This window comes from Perca fluviatilis, chromosome 2 (genome assembly GCF_010015445.1).
Source record: "Perca fluviatilis chromosome 2, GENO_Pfluv_1.0, whole genome shotgun sequence".
NCBI classification, from domain to species: Eukaryota; Metazoa; Chordata; class Actinopteri; order Perciformes; family Percidae; genus Perca; species Perca fluviatilis.
The window spans coordinates 7152384-7173019 of record NC_053113.1 but is presented as its reverse complement, the minus strand read 5'-3'; the positions used below and the strand labels follow the sequence as shown (position 1 = coordinate 7173019).

At 41.4% G+C, this 20636-nt stretch overlaps 1 protein-coding gene across 1 annotated transcript in view; it reads left to right on the top strand.

Moving 5' to 3' along the window:
* LOC120543599 (NLR family CARD domain-containing protein 3-like) overlaps positions 1-20636 on the top strand; it is a 56811-nt gene that overhangs the window by 26520 nt on the left and 9655 nt on the right. Inside the window, exons 11-13 of the mRNA XM_039776743.1 lie at positions 15246-15419; positions 16561-16734; positions 17793-17966. Of these exons, the coding sequence (XP_039632677.1) occupies positions 15246-15419; positions 16561-16734; positions 17793-17966 (522 nt within the window). The remainder of the gene's footprint in view (positions 1-15245; positions 15420-16560; positions 16735-17792; positions 17967-20636) is intronic.

Genomic DNA, 20636 nt, shown 5'->3' with positions numbered 1-20636 from the left:
GTGGTGTGGCCACACACACACACACACAGACGAACGATAAGAAGCGTCGCTTCACGTCGTCTGATGGAAGTTGAAGCTCCTTTTCTACGCAGACCTGCTGAGGACAGAAGAGATGCACGATGATGGCTGAAAGTTCAGTAAGTGGAGCTATGATTGGTTGAGATTGATTGTTGTTTTTGGAGAAACAGCTGAATTGACAGTGAAAGTGTGACTGTTTAAAGCTGTGAATAGAGATAGCCGCCTATGTGAGCAGCAAGCAGAGAGAAGTCCAGATAAAGTGTTGCTTTGAATGAGAAAGATGAGTTCAGTGTGATTTAGGGTCTGTCAGGACTCTTAGAGATGTGTAGGGGAAGGGCTCAGACGGGCGAGGATTAGGACTCAGCAGGAAACACTTTGTTGCCTCGGTGAAAACAAGCTGCGATGTAACGTTAAAGGGCAACTGATCAACCTCTCCAACCACAGTTAAGTTTAGACACCAAAACAACTAGTTAAGATTAGAAAAAAGATTGTGGAAGTCTTATGTTTTCTCCTTAACTTCTTCGAGGACATGAACACCTGTTTCCTGGGTGAAAGTCTTGTGTTTTCTCCTTAACTTCTTCCAGGACATGAACACCTGTTTCCTGGGTGAAAGTCTTATGTTTTCTCCTTAACTTTTTCAGGACATGAACACCTGTTTCCTGGGTGAAAGTCTTGTGTTTTCTCCTTAACTTCTTCAGGACATGAACACCTGTTTCCTGGGTGAAAGTCTTGTGTTTCTCCTTAAAGGAATATTTCACCGCTGGAAAGCTGAATATATCTTTAAATTGGGTCACTTATGTAGTAGAAATGTGAAAAAAAAATTGAAATTGGTGCCTTCTAGGCCGAGAAAAGCCAGAAAATGTGTTTTGGTCTTATATGGATGAAAAACTGAAGAAGGAGTCTTTCCGGGATATGTTATCCCAGAGGACTCCGGAGGCAGTTGCAGGGTACCGAAGGGCCCGAAGGGCTGCAGCCTCTGCCGTGAAAGAGGCAAAGCAGCGGGTGTGGGAGAAGTTTGGAGAAGACATGGAGAAGGACTTTCGGTCGGCACCAAAGTGCTTCTGGAAAACTGTTCGCCACCTCAGGAGGGGGAAGCGGGGAACCATCCAAGCTGTGTACAGTAAGGAATGGGACACTGTTGACCCCAAAAAAAAAAAAAAAAAAGGGGGGAAAAAAAACCCTCTTGAACCCCCCCACACCCCCATAAAACCCTCTTTTACACTTTTGTTAGAGGCAGAGCTGGAGGATGACGGGGGATTGTCGTCGATTTCCCGGGCGGAAGTCACTGATGTAGTCAAACCACTCCACAGTGGCAAAGCCCCGGGGATTGATGAGATCCGTCCAGAAATGCTCAAGGCTCTGGGTGTGGAGGGGCTGTCCTGGTTGACACGTCTCTTCAACATTGCGTGGAAGTCTGGAACAGTGCCAAAGGAGTGGCAGACTGGGGTGGTGGTTCCCCTTTTTAAAAAGGGGAACCAGAGGGTGTGTGCCAATTACAGGGGTATCACACTTCTCAGCCTCCCTGGTAAAGTCTACTCCAAGGTGCTGGAAAGGAGGGTTCGGCCGATAGTCAAACCTCAGGTTGAGGAGGAACAATGCGGTTCCGTCCTGGTCGTGGAACAACGGACCAGCTCTTCACTCGCAAGGATCCTGAGGGGGCCTGGGAGTATTGACTCGGTCTACATGTGTTTTGTGGATTTGGAGAGGCGTACGACCGGGTCCCCGGGAGATACTGTGGGAGGTGCTGCGGGATGTATGGGGTGAGGGGTCTCTACTCAGGGCCATCCAATCTCTGTACGACCAAAGTGAGAGCTGTGTCCGGGTTCTCGTGGCAAGTCGGACTCGTTTCAGGTGAGGGTTGGCCTCCGCCAGGGCTGCGCTTTGTCACCAATCCTGTTTGTAATATTTATGGACAGGTATTAGGCGTAGTCGGGGTGGGGAGGGTGCGGTTGCGTCGTGGGCTGGGGATCTCATCGCTGCTCTTTGCAGATGATGTGGTCCTGATGGCATCATCGGCCTGCGACCTTCAGCACTCACTGGATCGGTTCGAAGCCGAGTGTGAAGCGGTTGGGATGAGGATCAGCACCTCTAAATCGGAGGCCATGGTTCTCAGCAGGAAACCGATGGAATGCCTTCTCCAGGTAGGGAATGAGTCCTTACCCCAAGTGAAGGAGTTCAAGTACCTTGGGGTTTTGTTCGCAGTGAGGGGACAATGGAGCGGGAGATTGGTCGGAGAATCGGGCGCAGCGGGTGCGGTATTACATTCTATCTATCGCACCGTGTGATGCGAAAAGAGAGCTGAGCCAGAAGGCAAAGCTCTCGATCTAATCGGTCATTTTTCCTACCCTCACCTATGGTGATGAAGGCTGGGTCATGACCGAAAGAACGAGATCCAGGGTACAAGCGGCGAAATGGGTTTCCTCAGGAGGGTGGCTGGCGTCTCCCTTAGAGATAGGGTGAGAAGCTCAGTCATCCGTGAGGAGCTTCGAGTAGAGCCGCTGCTCCCTTGCGTCGAAAGGAGCCAGTTGAGGTGGTTCGGGCATCTGGTAAGGATGCCCCTGGGCGCCTCCCTAGGGAGGTGTTCCAGGCACGTCCAGCTGGGAGGAGGCCTCGGGGAAGACCCAGGACTAGGTGGAGGGATTATATCTCCAACCTGGCCTGGGACAGCGCGGATCCCCAGTCGGAGCTGGTTAATGTTGCTCGGGAAAGGGAAGTTTGGGGTCCCCTGCTGGAGCTGCTCCCCCCGCCCGACCGCGGATAAGCGGACGAAGATGGATGGATGGATGGATGAAAAACACCAAATCCCAGAATGCACCTGCTTCGTTGCGTTGAGTCCACTCCCAAGCCACGCCTACCGCTTGACAGACCGACAGAGGCATTCAACTCAACTCAAGCGTGTTTTATTGTCATTTCAACCATATACACGAAACAACGTTTCATCGTGACTCAAGTGGTGTTACACATTTAACATATATAAAAACAACATTATATAAAAACGACATACGAAACAGGCTACATTTAGTACACACACTTTATAGGCTCCGTAAAGTTCAGCTAACGCATACTAGCATTAGCGCTTGGTGGGCTGTAAACACCGAGCATAAACCCAGCCGTGAATTAGTGTGTAATGTAGAATGGTCGGCATTTAACAGTCACAAACTCCACCAGCAGTTAGCAGTTAAATGGATACAAATCACCACATTTCTGCGCCACTTCGGTGTTAACACAGCCCACCTCTTTTACCTGGCGACAGAGCATCTCTAGCTCGGAGGGCTAGCAGGCCTGGTAGCTGGACAGTCCGGTACACTATTCAGGCAGGTTTCCACAACAACAAAAACACGGCAGTCTCTGAACTCACGTTGGGAGTGTCGTTGAAGTTGGATGTAGTCCAGTTTGTGGTCTAAATGAGCGGACACTTGCAAGCAGGATCCGTAAAGTTCAGCTAACGCATACTAGCATTGGTGTAGCTAAACACGGAGTATAAACACAGGCGTGAATTAGCGTGGAATGTCGAATGGTCGGCATTTAACAGTCACAAGCTCCACCAGCAGTTAGCAGTAGCTAGTTGGGTTTTATTTCTACACCAGTCCGTTTAACACAGCCCACCTCCACGGGCCGGCGAGAGCAGCCTGGTAGCTGGATAGTCCCGGTGCCGGTACACTGTTGTTCAGGCATGTTTCCACAACAACAAAAACACAGCAGTCACTGAACTCACGTTGGGATTTTCGTTGAAGGAGGATGTAGTCCAGCTTGTTGTTTAATGAGCAGACACTTGCAAGCAGGATGGCTGGGACAGGTGGACAGCTAGCGTTAGCTTTCCACCTAGCCGATGAGGATGTCCCCTAGCCGGCTAGCGGCATTGAGCGACACCGCTGGTCTCCGTGCAGGCGAAGCTCACGTAGTGTGCCGAGTATTGCGTCTGTAATAACGTTTCCTCCATATTCTCCGATCTGTACCGATGTATCCCGGTGGTACACACGTCCGGTAGTTTGAATGCAGATAATTGTTGTAAATGTTTTCTGCTGAAAACCGAAAGCCTGTTTAGCGAAGCTTCAAGATGGCTGACAGTCGTTTTCATTCGGAATACCTCGGCCAGACTCGGCAGTCCAACCCCCTGTGGGCGTGTTGAAAACATACGGAAGTAGATCCTACTACTGGCTGTAGTCGGCTGTAGTCCTTTGCCTCTGGCCCAAAAATCTTCCAATGACGCAAAAATCGTCATTTTACGTCATCGGAAGATTTTTTCCAGGCCCCAAATGCAGAAATCTCTCGTCTCAGGGGGACATGAGGGAGGGAGGCACGGTCATTCAGAAATACTATCGGGTTTCTACTGATACAAAGCTGAATGCTAAATCGGTGAAGTATCCCTTTAACTTCTTCCATGACATGAACTCTGCTCCCTGAAAGCTCTGTGTTTTAGGAGCCAAACATTCCCCAATCCTCCTTCCTACGAGGATCTTCACGCTCTCATACATCAGCATAAAAGTATACCGCACAAAGTCTCTGTTACAAGTAAAAGTCCTGCATTGAAAATGTTACTGACAAAAGTATCAGCATTAAAATAAACTATAAGTACCAAAATCCTCATTCTGCAGAATAATCTAAATTATATTATTTTATTCTAATGATTGCTGGTTTCATGTGTTCATTACTTTACTGTTGCAGCTTGTAAAGCTGGAGCTCCTTTTAATGACTAGTTTTTGTTATGGTTTCGGTATTTTGTGTTTGTTGTACACTTTTCGGTCTTTGTAATGGTTTTTTGTTCCTGTTTGCATACTTCTGTTTCCTGTATTTCCCTGTTTGTGTATGTTTCTGTGAGGATTGTTGTTTACCCTGTTGACTGTGTATTACTCCCTGTTGTGTGTATTTCTGTTTCCTGTTTTATTTTGATAGTCCAGTTTTCTGTCTTGTCTTATCTATTTTTACTTCCTGTGTTTTCCCGCCTTTGATGATTACCCTGGGCATGATTACCCAATCTGTGTTCTTCTATTGACTTGTGTTCTTGTGTCCCTGTGAAAAGTCATCTTGTGTTGCCAAAGTACTGTCCCAATACACAAGTTCGCATTTCGCCAAGAACAGTTAAAATTCCCAGATGTATTCTTGACACGCCCATTTACCGAGGATACATCGGTTGGTAACTTTTATGAACTTGGCAGCACCTGTATCCCAACATTCATTTCGGTATTCAATGATGGTTGGATTTCCAGTACATAGACAGCCCAAAAACGGGACAATTTTAACAATCTTCGCCATCTTATTCATCACTAAATTCACTTCTGAGAACATTTTAGGCGAGAAATGAATGGTTTATATTTCGAATATAGGCAGTCTTGTGAAAATCTTTCCCGAATTGACAATTTGCTCCAAAGTTTTCGGAGTTTTCGGAGCTCCATAAAATGACGCGGGCGCCAGCTTGCGCCTGCCAGGGCCGCTTGCTCGGCGCTCGGACAGTCACACTCGGAGACCCCGCTGTAAGACGGAGGTCTTTTAGACCGGTCCCGTAAATAAGAGGCTTTTATTTCGCCGTTTTGGATCGTTTGTTTAAATATCCCAACACATGTGGTTAACTGTCTTTTCGGAGTTAAACTCAACAAACACACACACACACACACACACACACACAGCGCAGCAGGCAGAGGAGAGATATACCATAGATAGACTGTATATTATTAGTCTATAAGATATACCCGTTTCTTTTCGGGAGACTTGTTTAAATTATGCCATAGGCTATAGCCTACATTATATTTTGTATTTATATTTTTGGTGTATTTGTTTTCTGATTTACAGTTTTTTACAATCACTTTGCTACTAATTTCAGAACCTTGACGTAATTTTTCAAAACTCTAGACACAAAACTCGCAACCAATGATCAAAATGCAAATTTTTCAAAACTCTAACACTTTTATCAATTGCTTGGATACAATACACATAAACCAAAGATCATTTGTTTATTTAACAAAGATCACCTGTTCAATATGATACAACTTAACATCAAAGTACTACTATTTCAAAAAGCAATTCACACATTACATTTCAGATGATTGTCTATTCATTCCATTACAATCATCTAACTATCAATCGATACAACTACTCAAAATGATAAGTAACTGTTGAATTACTCTTAATGCATAATTGTATGGAAACAGACACACAATATTCCATGTTTAGATCATGAAAGTTTCAAGATAACGAGATTCACATGTCACCAGTTAGATTCACATGTCACCAATTAGACTACATTATCTATGGATGTAATATTTCATCATCCTTCTTTACTGTAATGTAAACTGTTTATCAGACACTGTTTCTATGGTCCCATGTACCATCTTTGAGACTATTTACAGTATTGATAGTACTGCACTGTATGCATGCAGGCCCTTGGATATATATATATATATATATATATATATATATATATTATATATATATATATATATATATATATATATATATATACACTGTACTGTATATATACATATATACTTGTACCACATTGTTTGCCATGCCCGAAGGTTTTTTCCAAGATGTTTGGCTAATTGCAATGTAGATGAGAACCTGTGGCCAAATCCACAAGACAGAGTTGATGAATATGTAGAAGTACAGTAATCACTTCTTTGTTTAGCTTTTTACAGTACAAGCAAGTTTAGGAACACTGCATTTGATGTTTTACAATACTGTCTTTTCTATTTTGTAGCTAATTATTTCGCTTTGATTCAAATTAACCTATGTTGTGATACTGTATTGTTTTTCATCAACACATTTCAGGTTATGGTCAATGAATCCACTGTGTCTGTAGTTTTCTCTCTACTACTGCAGTACTTTTACAGGGATGTATTTACATCTAGTACCATAATGGAACAGGTATCACTTATTTTGTACTACAGTACAAACGATGACACAGTGAAACTATGGGTAGCTTGTGTGTGGGTGATCTAAAGTAACATTTCAATGGTATTTCACAATCAATTTGTCTTTTAACCAATGATTGTGCAAGTGCAAGATTTATTTAAAGATATGAATGCACAATGCAATGTTTTGAACATTGGACAGCCTGTGTTACAAGTGATGATCGTTTTGAGTTTTGAATCTAGAGTTTTGAAAAATGACGTCAAGGTTCTGAAATTAGTAGCAAAGTGATCGTAAAAAACTGTATTAGAAGTTGAGTTTCAGTCTTTATGATAAATGAACAGTTGTACATTAAGTGGTAACATGCTATGACATGTTATGTAGACTAAAGGGGAGACACCAACCTTTTATTATTTGAATTTCTAATTTCCATCTCCCTGGGCATATTCAGTGCACTACAATAATAGAGAAATGATAATTCCACATAACACTAATAGGAACACATAGGTCACACCAGTGCATATGCCTATTTATTTGTTTAATTTAAACTGACTTAAACTTATATGTTAATAATAGTAGGGATCACGTTCCACTCTTTTGAATAAGTAAGGGGTGTTTGAGCCTAACCATAAACAATAAAATTAAAGCTCAATTAGTTTTATTTTTCAATATTATTGCAATAGTTGTAGCATTATGAGGTTTTCTTGTCTGGAGATTGTTTTAATACAAAGTGGTTATATTGTTGTGGTTTTTATTTCTAGCTGGTATTTTGGAGCCCTGCAGGTAGCCTCTGTGTTGGGAGTGTTGACCAATAACAGGAAGAACGCATCGTCTCAAACTGTTAACAGCGTTTTCTGTGCTTGTGAACTTGTGAGTTTATTCTTCCAAGAACAACCAGCAAGAACGTTCTCCCCAAGAACACAAGTCCGTACTTTGCATTCTTGGTATTGAGAAACGCCCCCTGTCTCTCCTAATGTGTTTCATCTGCTGTGTCACCTGCCCCTCGTTACCTCATTACCAAGTGTATTTAGCTCTTGTGTTTCCCTTGTCTCTTGTCATATCGTTTTGTTCCTGTCCGTGTCCATGGCCTGTCGGTTTTCTGTGTGTTTGGTGCTTTCTCTGGTCAGTGCAAATCCTGTGAGTTTTCCCCCATGAGTTTTGGTTTTCTATTTTTGGACTTTGACTGTTGCCTGCCTTTTTGGGACTCCTTGTGTTTTTCTTCTGTTTTTGGATTCCTTTGTTGGTTTGCACCCAGCCTTTTGTTCAATAAATCCTCTAGTTCAACCCTTCTCCTACCTGCCTGCCTGATCCCTGCATTTTGGGTCCTCCATCTTCTGCTAACCCTAACAGTTTTATTTTTATTGATGAGCTGATTATATTTTGTATTAATCTGAATCTAAAAAGTAAATAAAGTTATCAAATCAAAGTTGTGGAGTAGAGGTAATGTGCTCAGTTATCTCCATTGAAAACTACATTTATTAATGTCTGTATATATTTAAACATTGAACATGTTCTGACTGCTGATGGATCTATTCCTGATGTAGTGTCTCCACCTGGTGTTGTCAGTCTGTAACTATAGCTGAAGCAACAACAACCGATGGAAACCTGACATGTTGAAGGCCTTTTAAAAAAAGTTGCTCATGTTTTAAGAGGACAAAATAAAAACAAAATATAAAATTATATAAAATATATAATTTTATATTTTGTTTTTATTTTGTCCTTATATATTTTATATAATTTTTTTACTTTGACTAAGTTAAATCTTTTACCCAACTTCAATCATATACTGTAACACATTTCTGTAGTTTTGGGAGTATTGCTTATGCACATGTTGATAAATACACAAAAAGATTCAGTGTAACCATCAATTTAACGTGTGTGTGTTAAAATAGATGAACTGATGTAAAAATCTTCAGAACATTCCTATACTCTGCGTCTTTGTTTGAGTATGCTGCTTCATTTAGTGCAGTTTTTGCACAAATGATATACAAATGAAATATGTACTGCATGCCTAAAGTATATTTCTCATATTTTAAGTGTACATTAACGGTCAATGGAAAATAGTTAACATTCTTCAACATGTCAGCAAACTAAAGCCAGTTTCAATGAATTTTGTCAACTTCAAGACATTAGTGTGTCATCAACAGTGTTAGGAGGTCGAAAATGTTACTTATTACAATTACAATAAAATAATTACTTAAATAAAGTAATTATTATTAACTATAAAGTTATTATTTTGCCTGCCCAACTCACAGATTATGTTGTTTTGGTCATTTTTCCCAGATATTTGTTCTTCTAGCATAAAAGTAAGTAGTCTACACAGTTAAATGGTTTCTTCCATTTAGTCCAGTTATGAAGAACACCGATCAAATATTTGTGACTGTGTTTAAGTATGATTGGGAGTCTGCACAGGGAGTTTATTTTGAAAATTGATCAGATGCTCTAGCCCTCCTTCCACTCCCTGCCAGGCCTGTAGAACGCCCTCTGGCTCCGTCAAAAATATACATGGAACGCTTGTACGATATGCTGCAGAATCACAAGGCCGTGATTGCTGGTGGCAGCCGTGGCACGCCGGAACACCTGGGGTCCGTTCCAGGTAGGAGGTTTAACAAACTCTGAGTCTAACCCTGATGTCTGAGTTGATTTACCCCGAGATGGGAAACTCCGAGTTTTTGGTTCCAGAACAGCTGATTTGAGTTGGTTCAATCAACTCGGAGTATGTTCACTCAGGGTTACGCGCGTGCACAAAAGGCAGTATGAATGGAGCCATGATTCTACGATTCACCATGGTAACAACCACAAACAAACGGGTCGGCGGAAATACTCATGCGCGCAAACAGCGAGTTTGAACATGTATTTTGTAAAAAAAAAAAAAGGAGGGTGCTGCTGCAAAAGAGAGAGAATTGGTGTGGGAGAAAATTGCTGCTCGAGTCAATGCGTACGCATTCACAGTGTATTAATTTCATATTAAATCACAGTTAACTTATAATATTACTGGTGAAAACTGGAATTGTATTAGGCTACACCTATAATTTAATTTAGGTGCAATCCTGCGGGCGAAAAAGTAGGCTACACTATACTAATCCCATTCTGAGGCTGCAGCACCATGGTCATTAACAGAACTATAATGTATAATGATGTATTTCTTTTTAATGGCTCTAGGCTACTGTCCAGGGAACACTACAAAAACTATTACAATAGGCTACGATACGCTATCACTGTTGTAAAGAAAACTGCCGTTTGCAAAAAACGTAATGCGATACAAAGAATCTGCTGGGATGTTAAAGCCTGTCCACGATGGCTGATGTTAGTGATATGAGGACGGATAATGTATCTACATATCTAATGTACTGTGATAAAAAATACCTCTCAAATCGGTTATGTGGAAATGAAAATAGGCTACATCTATAGTTGGGACTCAATACCGACGTAAAAGGACGACAAAAGGACATGACGTGTTTTATAATCTGCCTAATATTGAATAACATGAACATTTTTTTATTCATGCAGATAAAACTGCATTAAAATGCGCCTGATACAGACTGAATGAATGAGGAAATGAGTTTCTCCTCCCTCTGAGAGAAACTCAAGTTTTTTCCCCCCGTTTCTCTCAATCTCCTCCCTCTCAGAGGTTTCTTGAAGAAAACCTGCTCCCGACCAGGTTAGGTTCACAGACTCAGTTACCATAGTAACTGACTCCGAGGTTAAGTTACCTCTCTTTCTGGAACGGAAAACCCAGAGTTTCCCTCATCTCAGGGTTAACAAACTCAGAGTTTTCACTAAACCTGCTTTCTGGAACGGGCCTCTGGTGGACTTTAAGGGTATGGCAAGTCCTGAGGAGTCAGCTTAATGGAAAAAAACAAGGTCAGAGCCATCAACACTGTCATGAACGACAATAATTAAGAAAGAACCCGTTAGTCCGATATGAGTTCAACCTGCTTCTTTATTGACGAGTGTAGCCTACATGTTTTTCAGTCATTCACTGGGTGAACACCGATGACATCACGACTGCAACTACGGTGGCATGCAGCTACCTATCATTACAAACACATACACAATGCCGGTCATCAGATACCCCACTGGTACGGACCTTTTTCACAGCAGACATTTTGACCTGTTATAGTAGGAAAAGCACAGCTGAAATTGATAACCTTAACGATGGTTCAATTTCATCAAGTGTCCCAGTAAGCTGTTTCAGTGAGTCAGCATGCACAACACCAGGGCCTCTCCTAAGTGGAATGCAGCCACCATTAATGGTTTTGAATACACCTGTGCTTTTCCTACTATGACATGTCAACATGTCTACCGTGAAAAAAGTCTATAATAACCTGGCAAAGGAAGAGATAGTGGCCACTGATATCAAGACAATAATGCTCTTCACAATGCATGGAGTCTAGCAACCTGAGACTATACAACAAGCGGAAGGAGGGTAGATGAGGACTAGTTAGCATCAGAGCCACTATCCATGATAAAACAACAAATATCCAGGAGTACATCAGGAAGATGGCCAAGTGATGACCTGCTGTGAGTGAAGTGAATATCTCAGGCAGTAGAAACCTGTGGCAGTTTCGACTTACATTAGCTGTTTAAGTTTAATTACTAATGTTAACTAGCATTTTAGTTAGCAATAATTACCCTGTGCCTATGTTATCTCCTAACATATACCTACGCTCTCCGTCTCTGCAAAATTGGGAATGATTGTGATTTCTCTTGGCACAGCTACCAGAAGACTCACAACTTTCAAACGGGTTGCTCACGTCACATCTACCTTGTCTCTCTCAGTTGGCTGGCATAGTTTACGGCAAAATCTGTGCCAAGTATGTGCTGAAAGTCCCATGGTCAAAGTGGGAGGCTCCTCCAGTGGTTTCTGAATGAAAGATCCAGACTGATAAAATTGTAATGGCTAAACTACTGGACATTGTGGTGGTCGACAAACAGCAGAAAAAGGCAGTTGTGATAAATGTAGCAATCCCAAAAGACAGCAACATCAAGAAGAAGGAACACAGAAGCCTGGAAAATACCAAGGGCTTAAAGAAGATCTAAAAAGATGTGTAAACCGAAGGCAACAGTGATTCCAGTGGTATTCTGTGGCATTGTACTTTTGACCACTGCTTAACTTTTTTATGGTCAGAGGAATGCAAAGTTTATTGATCCATATTCTTGGTTCATGAATCCATGTTTTTTAGTTATTAAGTTGTATGTGCACATATTTCTACATCAATATTTTTCTGCTTCTATTTAAAACTAATAAAAAACTGTCATCTCAATCTACGATATGTCTATTTTGATAATCGGAGTATTTTTAACCCCAAAAAATGTCTATTAGTTGACAATGTACTTTTGATATCTTTTGGATCTTTGCAGGGACCAAAGATGGAGACACCTCAAGAGGTCGTCTTGGGAACTTTAGAAGATTTGGGAGCTGAGGACTTTGAAAAATTTAAGTGGCACCTGCAGCAGAAAGGGGCCCTTGAAGACTTCCCAGCAATCCGAAAAAGCAAACTGGAGAAGGTAAACAGAGTGAAGACAGTGGACCAGATGTTCTCGACCTACAGTATGAACACCATTAAAGTGACCAGAATAGTTTTAGTGAAGATGAATCAGAATTATCTACTGGAGAATTTATCAAACACCATCTCAGAACCTGCAGGTAAGCCATAATAATGTGAAATAGAAAATAAATAAATATATCACAATGTCTTCAACAGACAGTAGCCAATGTCTCCCTCTTATCTACAAAGATAGGCGTATATATTGTGATTACAACAACAGAACAAGCTACCAAAGCAAGCATCTACCACAGACACAAAATGTAAAGTGTCTCCAAGAACAAAGTTGATGAAACAAAGCCACAAAATCCTGTTTTTGTTGGCTCTTCTGGTTAAAGTGATGGTTCGGAGTAATTTCACCCTAGGGTCCTTTGCACCATGACCTCGAGCCAAACACCCCAAGCCAGCAGGCAAGTGTTATTTACATAAACTTCTGGTGTACTTACAAATTTTACAATCCATCGTTTTATGAGTGCATAACCTATTTGTACTACTGTAGACGTTTGGTATCATTTTGGGCATTATTAGTGGGGTAATGTTAAGAGACACTTCGGATCCATTAGCCTCTGCGCTAAGCTATTCAGCTGATAACGCTACGCTACGCTAACGCTCCCAATGTTCGACCCAGGTGAAAAAAGCTTCTGGGGGGGTGTTTGGCTCGAGATCATGGTGCAAAGGACCTTAGGGTGAAATTACTCCGAACCATCACTTTAACATTTGCACACACTGATGCCACTGTGTTAAATACCTTGGACAATATTAATTAACATCCCTCTGTAATTAAAACATATACCTTCTGGTTTCTTTGGAGACCAGAGAGTTCATGGATGCATGACATGGACACAACATATCAGTTGTTGTTGAGGAATAATAAGACATTTTAAATAAGTGAATCTCTTGAATAGATTCAGGAAAACAAAAATGTGCACATTATCTGCAACAGCCCCTCATTGGTTTCATTGTTTTATGTTTACAGAAATTCTTGCTTCATGCCAGCAAAAAGTCAAATCCAACTCACAAAAGAAGTTCCAGTGTGTGTTTGAGGGGATTGCAAAAGCTGGAAACAAAACCCTTCTGAATAAGATGTTCACAGAGATCTACATAACAGGCGGAGGGACCGTAGAGGTCAATGATGAACATGAGGTCAGAACAATTGAAACAGCATCCAGGAAACCAGACAGACCAGAAACAAAAATCATATGTGCAGACATCATTAAAACCCCACATGATAGAGATGAACCAATCAGAACAGTGATGACAAAGGGAGTGGCTGGCATCGGGAAAACAGTCTTAACACAGAAGTTCACTCTGGACTGGGCTGAAGACAAAGCAAACCAGGACATCCAGTTCACATTTACATTCACCTTCAAAGAGCTTAATGTGCTGAAAGAGAAAAAGTACAGCTTGGTGGAACTTGTTCATTTGTTCTTTAGTGAAACCAAAGAAGCAGGAATCTGCAGGTTTGAAGAGTTCCAAGTTGTGTTCATCTTTGACGGTCTGGATGAGTGTCGACTTCCTCTGGACTTCCTCAACACTGAGATCCTGACTGATGTTACAGAGTCCGCCTCAGTTGGTGTGCTTCTGACAAACCTTATCAGGGGCAAACTGCTTCCCTCTGCTCGCCTTTGGATAACCACACGACCTGCAGCAGCCAATCAGATCCCTCCTGAGTGTGTTGACATGGTGACAGAGGTCAGAGGGTTCACTGACCCTCAGAAGGAGGAGTACTTCAGGAAGAGATTTCCATATGAAGAGAAGGCAGACAGAATCATCTCCCACATCAAGACATCACAAAGCCTCCACATCATGTGCCACATCCCAATCTTCTGCTGGATCACTGCTACAGTTCTGGAGAAGGTGTTAAAGACCAGAAAGGAAGGAAAGCTGCCCAAGACACTGACTGAGATGTACATCCACTTCCTGGTGGTTCAGTCCAAACGGAAGAATGTCAAGTATGATGGAGGTTCTGAGACAGATCCACCCTGGAGTCCAGAGAGCAGGAAGATGATGGAGTCTCTAGGAAAACTGGCTTTTGAGCAGCTGCAGAAAGGCAACCTGATCTTCTATGAATCAGACCTGACAGACTGTGGCATCAATATCACAGCAGCCTCCATGTGCTCAGGAGTGTTCACACAGATCTTTAAAGAAGAGAGAGGACTGTACCAGGACAAGGTGTTCTGCTTCGTCCATTTGAGTGTTCAGGAGTTTCTGGCTGCTCTTCATGTCCATCTGACATTCACCAACTTTGGAGTCAACCTGCTGTCAGAAGAACAAACAACCTCAACACAGTTCTACCAGAGTGCTGTGGACAAGGCCTTACAGAGTCCAAATGGACACCTGGACTTATTTCTCCGCTTCCTCCTGGGCCTTTCACTGCAGACCAATCAGAATCTCCTACGAGGTCTGCTGACACAGACAGGAAGTAGCTCAGAGACCAATCAGGAAACAGTGGAGTACATCAAGAAGAAGATTAGTGAGAATCTGTCTGCAGAGAGAAGCATCAATCTGTTCCACTGTCTGAATGAATTGAATGACTATTCTCTAGTGGAAGGGATCCAACGGTACCTGAGATCAGAAAGGTTCTCCTCATTTAAACTGTCTCCTGCTCACTGGTCAGCTCTGGGCTTCATGTTACTGTCATCAGAAGAAGATCTGGATGTGTTTGACCTAAAGAAATTCCCTGCTTCAGAACAGGCTCTTCTGAGGCTGCTGCCAGTGGTCAAAGCCTCCAACAAAGCTCTGTAAGTAGGATTTATTCATCAATAAACACTCTGATATCTTTAAACAGGAGTTATAAATACAAATATTGTTTCCTTCCTGTTGTCTCTCCAGACTGAGTGGCTGTAAACTGTCAGAGAGAAGCTGTGAAGCTCTGTCCTCAGTTCTCAGCTCCCAGTCCTCTAGTCTGAGAGAGCTGGACATGAGTAACAACAACCTGCAGGATTCGGGAGTGAAGCTGATCTCTGTTGGACTGAAGAGTCCACACTGCAAACTGGAGACTCTCAGGTCAGGTTAAGAACAATAATCTTTGAAAACACAGTATTGAAAAATACTTTGGAAACATTCAAAAAATGTGAATGTTTCCCAAGTAATTCATTCTGATTTAGAATTACTTCATAAAGAATGAAATATGAACTGTGGCTGAGATCCAGAAATAATTTACATTTTAATATCATGTGATTTTGATTACTGGACATTTGTTTATTCCTGATTATACAACAAGTGAATCCGACCAGACAATCAGATTGGTCAACTAAACATTTAGAACATACTCAAATCAGCATGAAAGCACACCCTGAGCCATTTGAGCACACCTGGTGCATCACATATTTCTCCGCCATTTCCATGGCAACATTGTAACTTCCAGGGCTGAATAAAAAAAACTTTAGCGTACAATATTGATACAGTGGATCGTTTTGTTGTTGATTTTGATTGATATGGAAGACTTAGTTTTGATGAATGGTTGGAAGAGGATGAGAAGTGAATCGTTGGATTAAACATTTTTTACACTCTGGTTAACTGTTGCTGGAATAGTTTGGATCACATCAGTTGTTTGGATCACATCAGTCGTTTGGATCACATCAGCTTTGCCACGGACATATCAATAATGACACGGGTATTCTTCAGTCATGCTTATGAACCTTTGCACCAGTGCCTCGGTCCTAGCCGCATAAATGTGGTGCCAATAATGACGTTAAATCAAACTCTCTCGTGTAATATTGCTTAATTCAGTCACAATTAATTATCATGTTTCCAGTAGTAGAGCAGCAGATATTTAAAAATGCTGAGAAGGGATTTCATATACTGTATCACCAAAAGTTCAGACTCAACCTATAAACACAATCGTTATTTGTCTTCTTATATGATATTTCTCTAAACTTTAAGCTTTATTGAATTTAAACTGCTCTTTTCACATCAGGATTTAAAATTTAACGATTCGGAAATCTTTGAATGTTTCCAAAGCATTTTGTTCTTATTTATAATATGTTGACAGACTTAAAATTTAAACACAATCGTTATCCGTGTTCTTCATTACCGTCCCTCCAACAAAGCTCTGTAAGTATGATTTATTTATCAATAAATACTCTGCTATCTTTCAACAGGAGTTAATAATAAATTACTTGTTTGCTTCCTGTCATCTCTCCAGACTGAGTGGCTGTAACCTGTCAGAGAGTAGCTGTGAAGCTCTGTCCTCAGTTCTCAGCTCCCAGTCCTCTAGTCTGAGAGAGCTGGACCTGAGTAACAACAACCTGCAGGATTCAGGAGGGAAGCTAATCTCTGTTGGACTGAAGAGTCCACACTGCACACTGGAGACTCTCAGGTCAGATAAAGTTGCTGTTTGTCTTTAATTTGAGATATTTATATAAACTTTAAGCTTCATTTAATTTAAACAGCCCTTTTTATGTCAGGACTAATTCTGGAAAATCTTTCAATTATTCCAAAGTATTTTGTTTTTATTTATAATCGCATGAAATATGAACTGTGGCTGAGATCTAGAAATCCTTTAGATTTTAATATCATGTGACTTTGATTCCTGATTCAGTCTTGATTAGTTATATACAACTTTTTTTAAATAACACAAAAAGGTGCACCCGGATAGCTCAGTTGGTAGAGCGGGCGGCCATATACAGAGGCTTACTCATCGATGCAGTGGGCTTGGGTTTGACTCCGACCTGCGGCCCTTTGGTGCATGTCATTCCTCCCTCTCTCTCCCCTTTCATGTCTTCAACTGCCCTTTCAAATAAAGGCTTAAAATGCCCCAAAAATAATCTTACAAAACTAACAAGGGATTTAGACTTGTCATATTTATACTAAATATACCAAAAGTCCAGACTCAACATTTAAACAAATATGTTATCTGACTTGTTTCCTGTTGTCTATCCAGACTGAGTGGCTGTAACCTATCAGAGAGAAGCTGTGAAGCTCTGTCCTCAGTTCTCAGCTCTAAGTCCTCTAGTCTGAGAGAGCTGGACCTGAGTAGCAACAACCTGCAGGATTCAGGAGGGAAGCTGATCTCTGTTGGACTGAAGAGTCCACAATGCACACTGGAGAATCTCAGGTCAGGATTCATTAACCCATTCAACTGATGACCATTTAAACTGATTAACTTTAGTTGATAAAACAGATGACATGTAGCTTTGTAGTTAGTAGTAGTAGTTATTAAATACATAGTTATTTATATCTAGACTCAGAGTTAATTTCCATGAGGATTTTTCATTGTTTACTTTTGTTGTTAAATAATTAAATACCACAGATGATTTTAAAGGTGTATTCTAAATCTGTACCAAAATGTACCTGGACAACGAACAAACAAAAAAACTAAAACATGGCTTCACGTGTTGATAGAGGGTTCCTGTGTGTTGTTCTGTGTGTTTGCAGTCTGTCAGGCTGTCTGATCTCAGAGGAAGGCTGTTCTTCTCTGGTCTCAGCTCTGAGCTCCAACCCCTTTCATTTGAGAGAGCTTGACCTGAGCTATAATCATCCAGGAGACTCAGGAGTGAAGCTGCTGTCAGCAGGACTGAAAGATCCTCTCACGAGACTGGAAACTCTCAGGTACAAACACTGATAAACAAAAGGAGAACATCTCCAGGAACTAAAATGATAACTCCCTTTTGTTAATATGTAGTTTGGACACATCTCTGTATGTTAAAGGAACTGTCCATGGTTTTAAGAAACATCCTTCTTTACCTCTTTCCCGGTATCAAATCAGTTTCATCTTGACAGAGAAAGGTCCAGGACAGGTTTAGCCTAGCTTAGCACAAAGCATTGTGCTTTTTAGGCTGTGAGAAGTGTGTGGATGAAGCATTAATTACTCCTTTGACAGACTAGTTAGCTAGCTGTTTAAAATGTCAGTTGCCGGTTCTGCATGGCTCATGTGATCAATCAGAGATGTACACTGAGGTCTGGACCAATTATTTCTCTAAGTTCCTCTTGTGCTGGGAGAGTACCCACTCTTAGTTAAAAACGTCCCTCAAAACGCTTTTTCCTAGTCACTGCGGTGCAAACACAATATATGTGTGTGTAAGTGATGTCATGTTCATGTTTCTCTACAGAGAAAGGTCCCCTGTTGCAGCAGAGGCTTGCTCTTGGGGGAATTATTGGGTCTCTGTAAATTATATTGTGGCGCCAGAAGCCATAATCCTGTACGCACTGTGCATACATTCTTTTTATGAGACACTTATCAAATGATAACAATGTGTAAATGCACACATAGTCTGTTCTGCTCTCTGCTATGTTCAGTTATATTTTCCTCATTATTTATACGTTATTTCACGCACAAGCCATCCACTATTAATCAGAATATTCATTGTTATGTCTCGATCTGTAGATCAGAGGTGGCTCGTCAGGGCCATCAAGGCCTTCTCTGCTGGCCAAGAGATTGTCAGAATCAGAAAATTATATTTTTTATAATTAAAGGCCTATATATTCATTTCTAATATAAATATATATTTATCAATTTCATATGTATTTTATATATTGTATACACTGCAAGTACATTTTTAGATGTAAAGTTATTGAAAGAAAGCAGCTTTTGGTTAGTTTTATGGATTTTTCATAATTTTAGTGAAATGATTTTACTAGCTATTACTGCTGGCTTTAGGTATTAAAGAGTTGAGCAGTGTCAGTGGCTGCTGTGCCTTTGTGTGTGCGTGGTGACGTGTGTGTTAAGCCCCCGCTGCTTGGCTGGAATTTGTGGGGAGGGCTGTTGATCGCTGATTGTGTTATTTGTGTTTTTGATTGCTTTGTGGCAACCGTATGAGTAAATATGACCGGTTGTTGTGGCTTTGTTTTGGTTTCTTTGGTAATTCCATTCATTTTGACTATATGATGCAGCATGCTGTCATACTGCGTGAAAGTGATGCTTCAGTCAGTGTGTGTTCATGTCTCTGCAGTAGTGTATTAGGTGTCTCTAGGTGTTGAGCCTTGTGTTAAATCACGTTATTCCACACGGTAATGTTCTAGTGTCATGGTGAGGTTATTCAAAGGAGATTTAATTGCTGTAGGATAGTACTGAAGGCCCAGGTGTAAAATACATGGCCCGCCACTGCCGTAGATAAACTGCTGATTGCTATGGACGCTGCTATCGCTGAACCCACAGATCTAGCATGTTGTTTGTTTAATATGTGTTTACATGGACATTAATATTACAGTTATGATGATTATCCTGTTTTCGATCATATTAAGAAGAACTCCAGGCAATTTTTACGTTAATCTTGATCGCTATACCGATGTGAGCACTGACAATAGCAAAAAAACGAACAGAATCGGTCTTAGCAAACTGAAGTTGCTGCAGTTAATGCCCATAGCTCCCAGTTAGCTAAAACGACAGTTTTGGGGGCATAACATAAAGAGTGCATTTGTGCCTCGTAATAGACACAAAATGTTTGTGCAACATGAACATGGCTCTTATGTGACAACAAGATGCGTTTTCAACTCATACCTCCTGCCGGTTGCTAGCTCGCCGTGCTACTATTTTCCGCCGCGAAAGGCATGAACGGCTTTCTGGAGGACATCCACCAGACCAGCCGGCGCTCGTTGGATTGTTGTCCGCCTCGGCAAGCGAGGAGGGCGGGGAGGAAGCACAAGCAGGGACGCCGCCGGGCCTGCTAGCCCGGCTAAGGAAACTAACACACCGATCGCCACTGCTCCAACTCATCAACGCCAGATGGATCACACACAAAATGGATACAGTGCCTTGCGAAAGTATTCGGCCCCCTTGAACTTTTCGACCTTTTGCCACATTTCAGGCCTCAAACATAAAGATATAAAACTGTAATTTTTTGTGAAGAATCAACAACAAGTGGGACACAATCATGAAGTGGAACGAAATTTATTGGATATTTCAAACCTTTTAAACAAATAAAAACTGGAAATATTGGGCGTGCAAAATTATTCAGCCCCCTTAAGTTAATACTGTAGTCGCGCCACCTTTTGCCGGCGATTACAGCTGTAAGTCGCTTGGGGTATGTCTCTATCAGTTTTGCACATCGAGAGACTGACATTTTGCCCATTCCTCCTTGCAAAACAGCTCGAGCTCAGTGAGGTTGGATGGAGAGCGTTTGTGTGAACAGCAGTTTTTCCGTTCTTTCCACAGATTCTCGATTGGATTCAGGTCTGGACTTTGACTTGGCCATTCTAACACCTGGATATGTTTATTTGTGAACCATTCCATTGTAGATTTTTGCTTTATGTTTTGGATCATTGTCTTGTTGGAAGACAAAT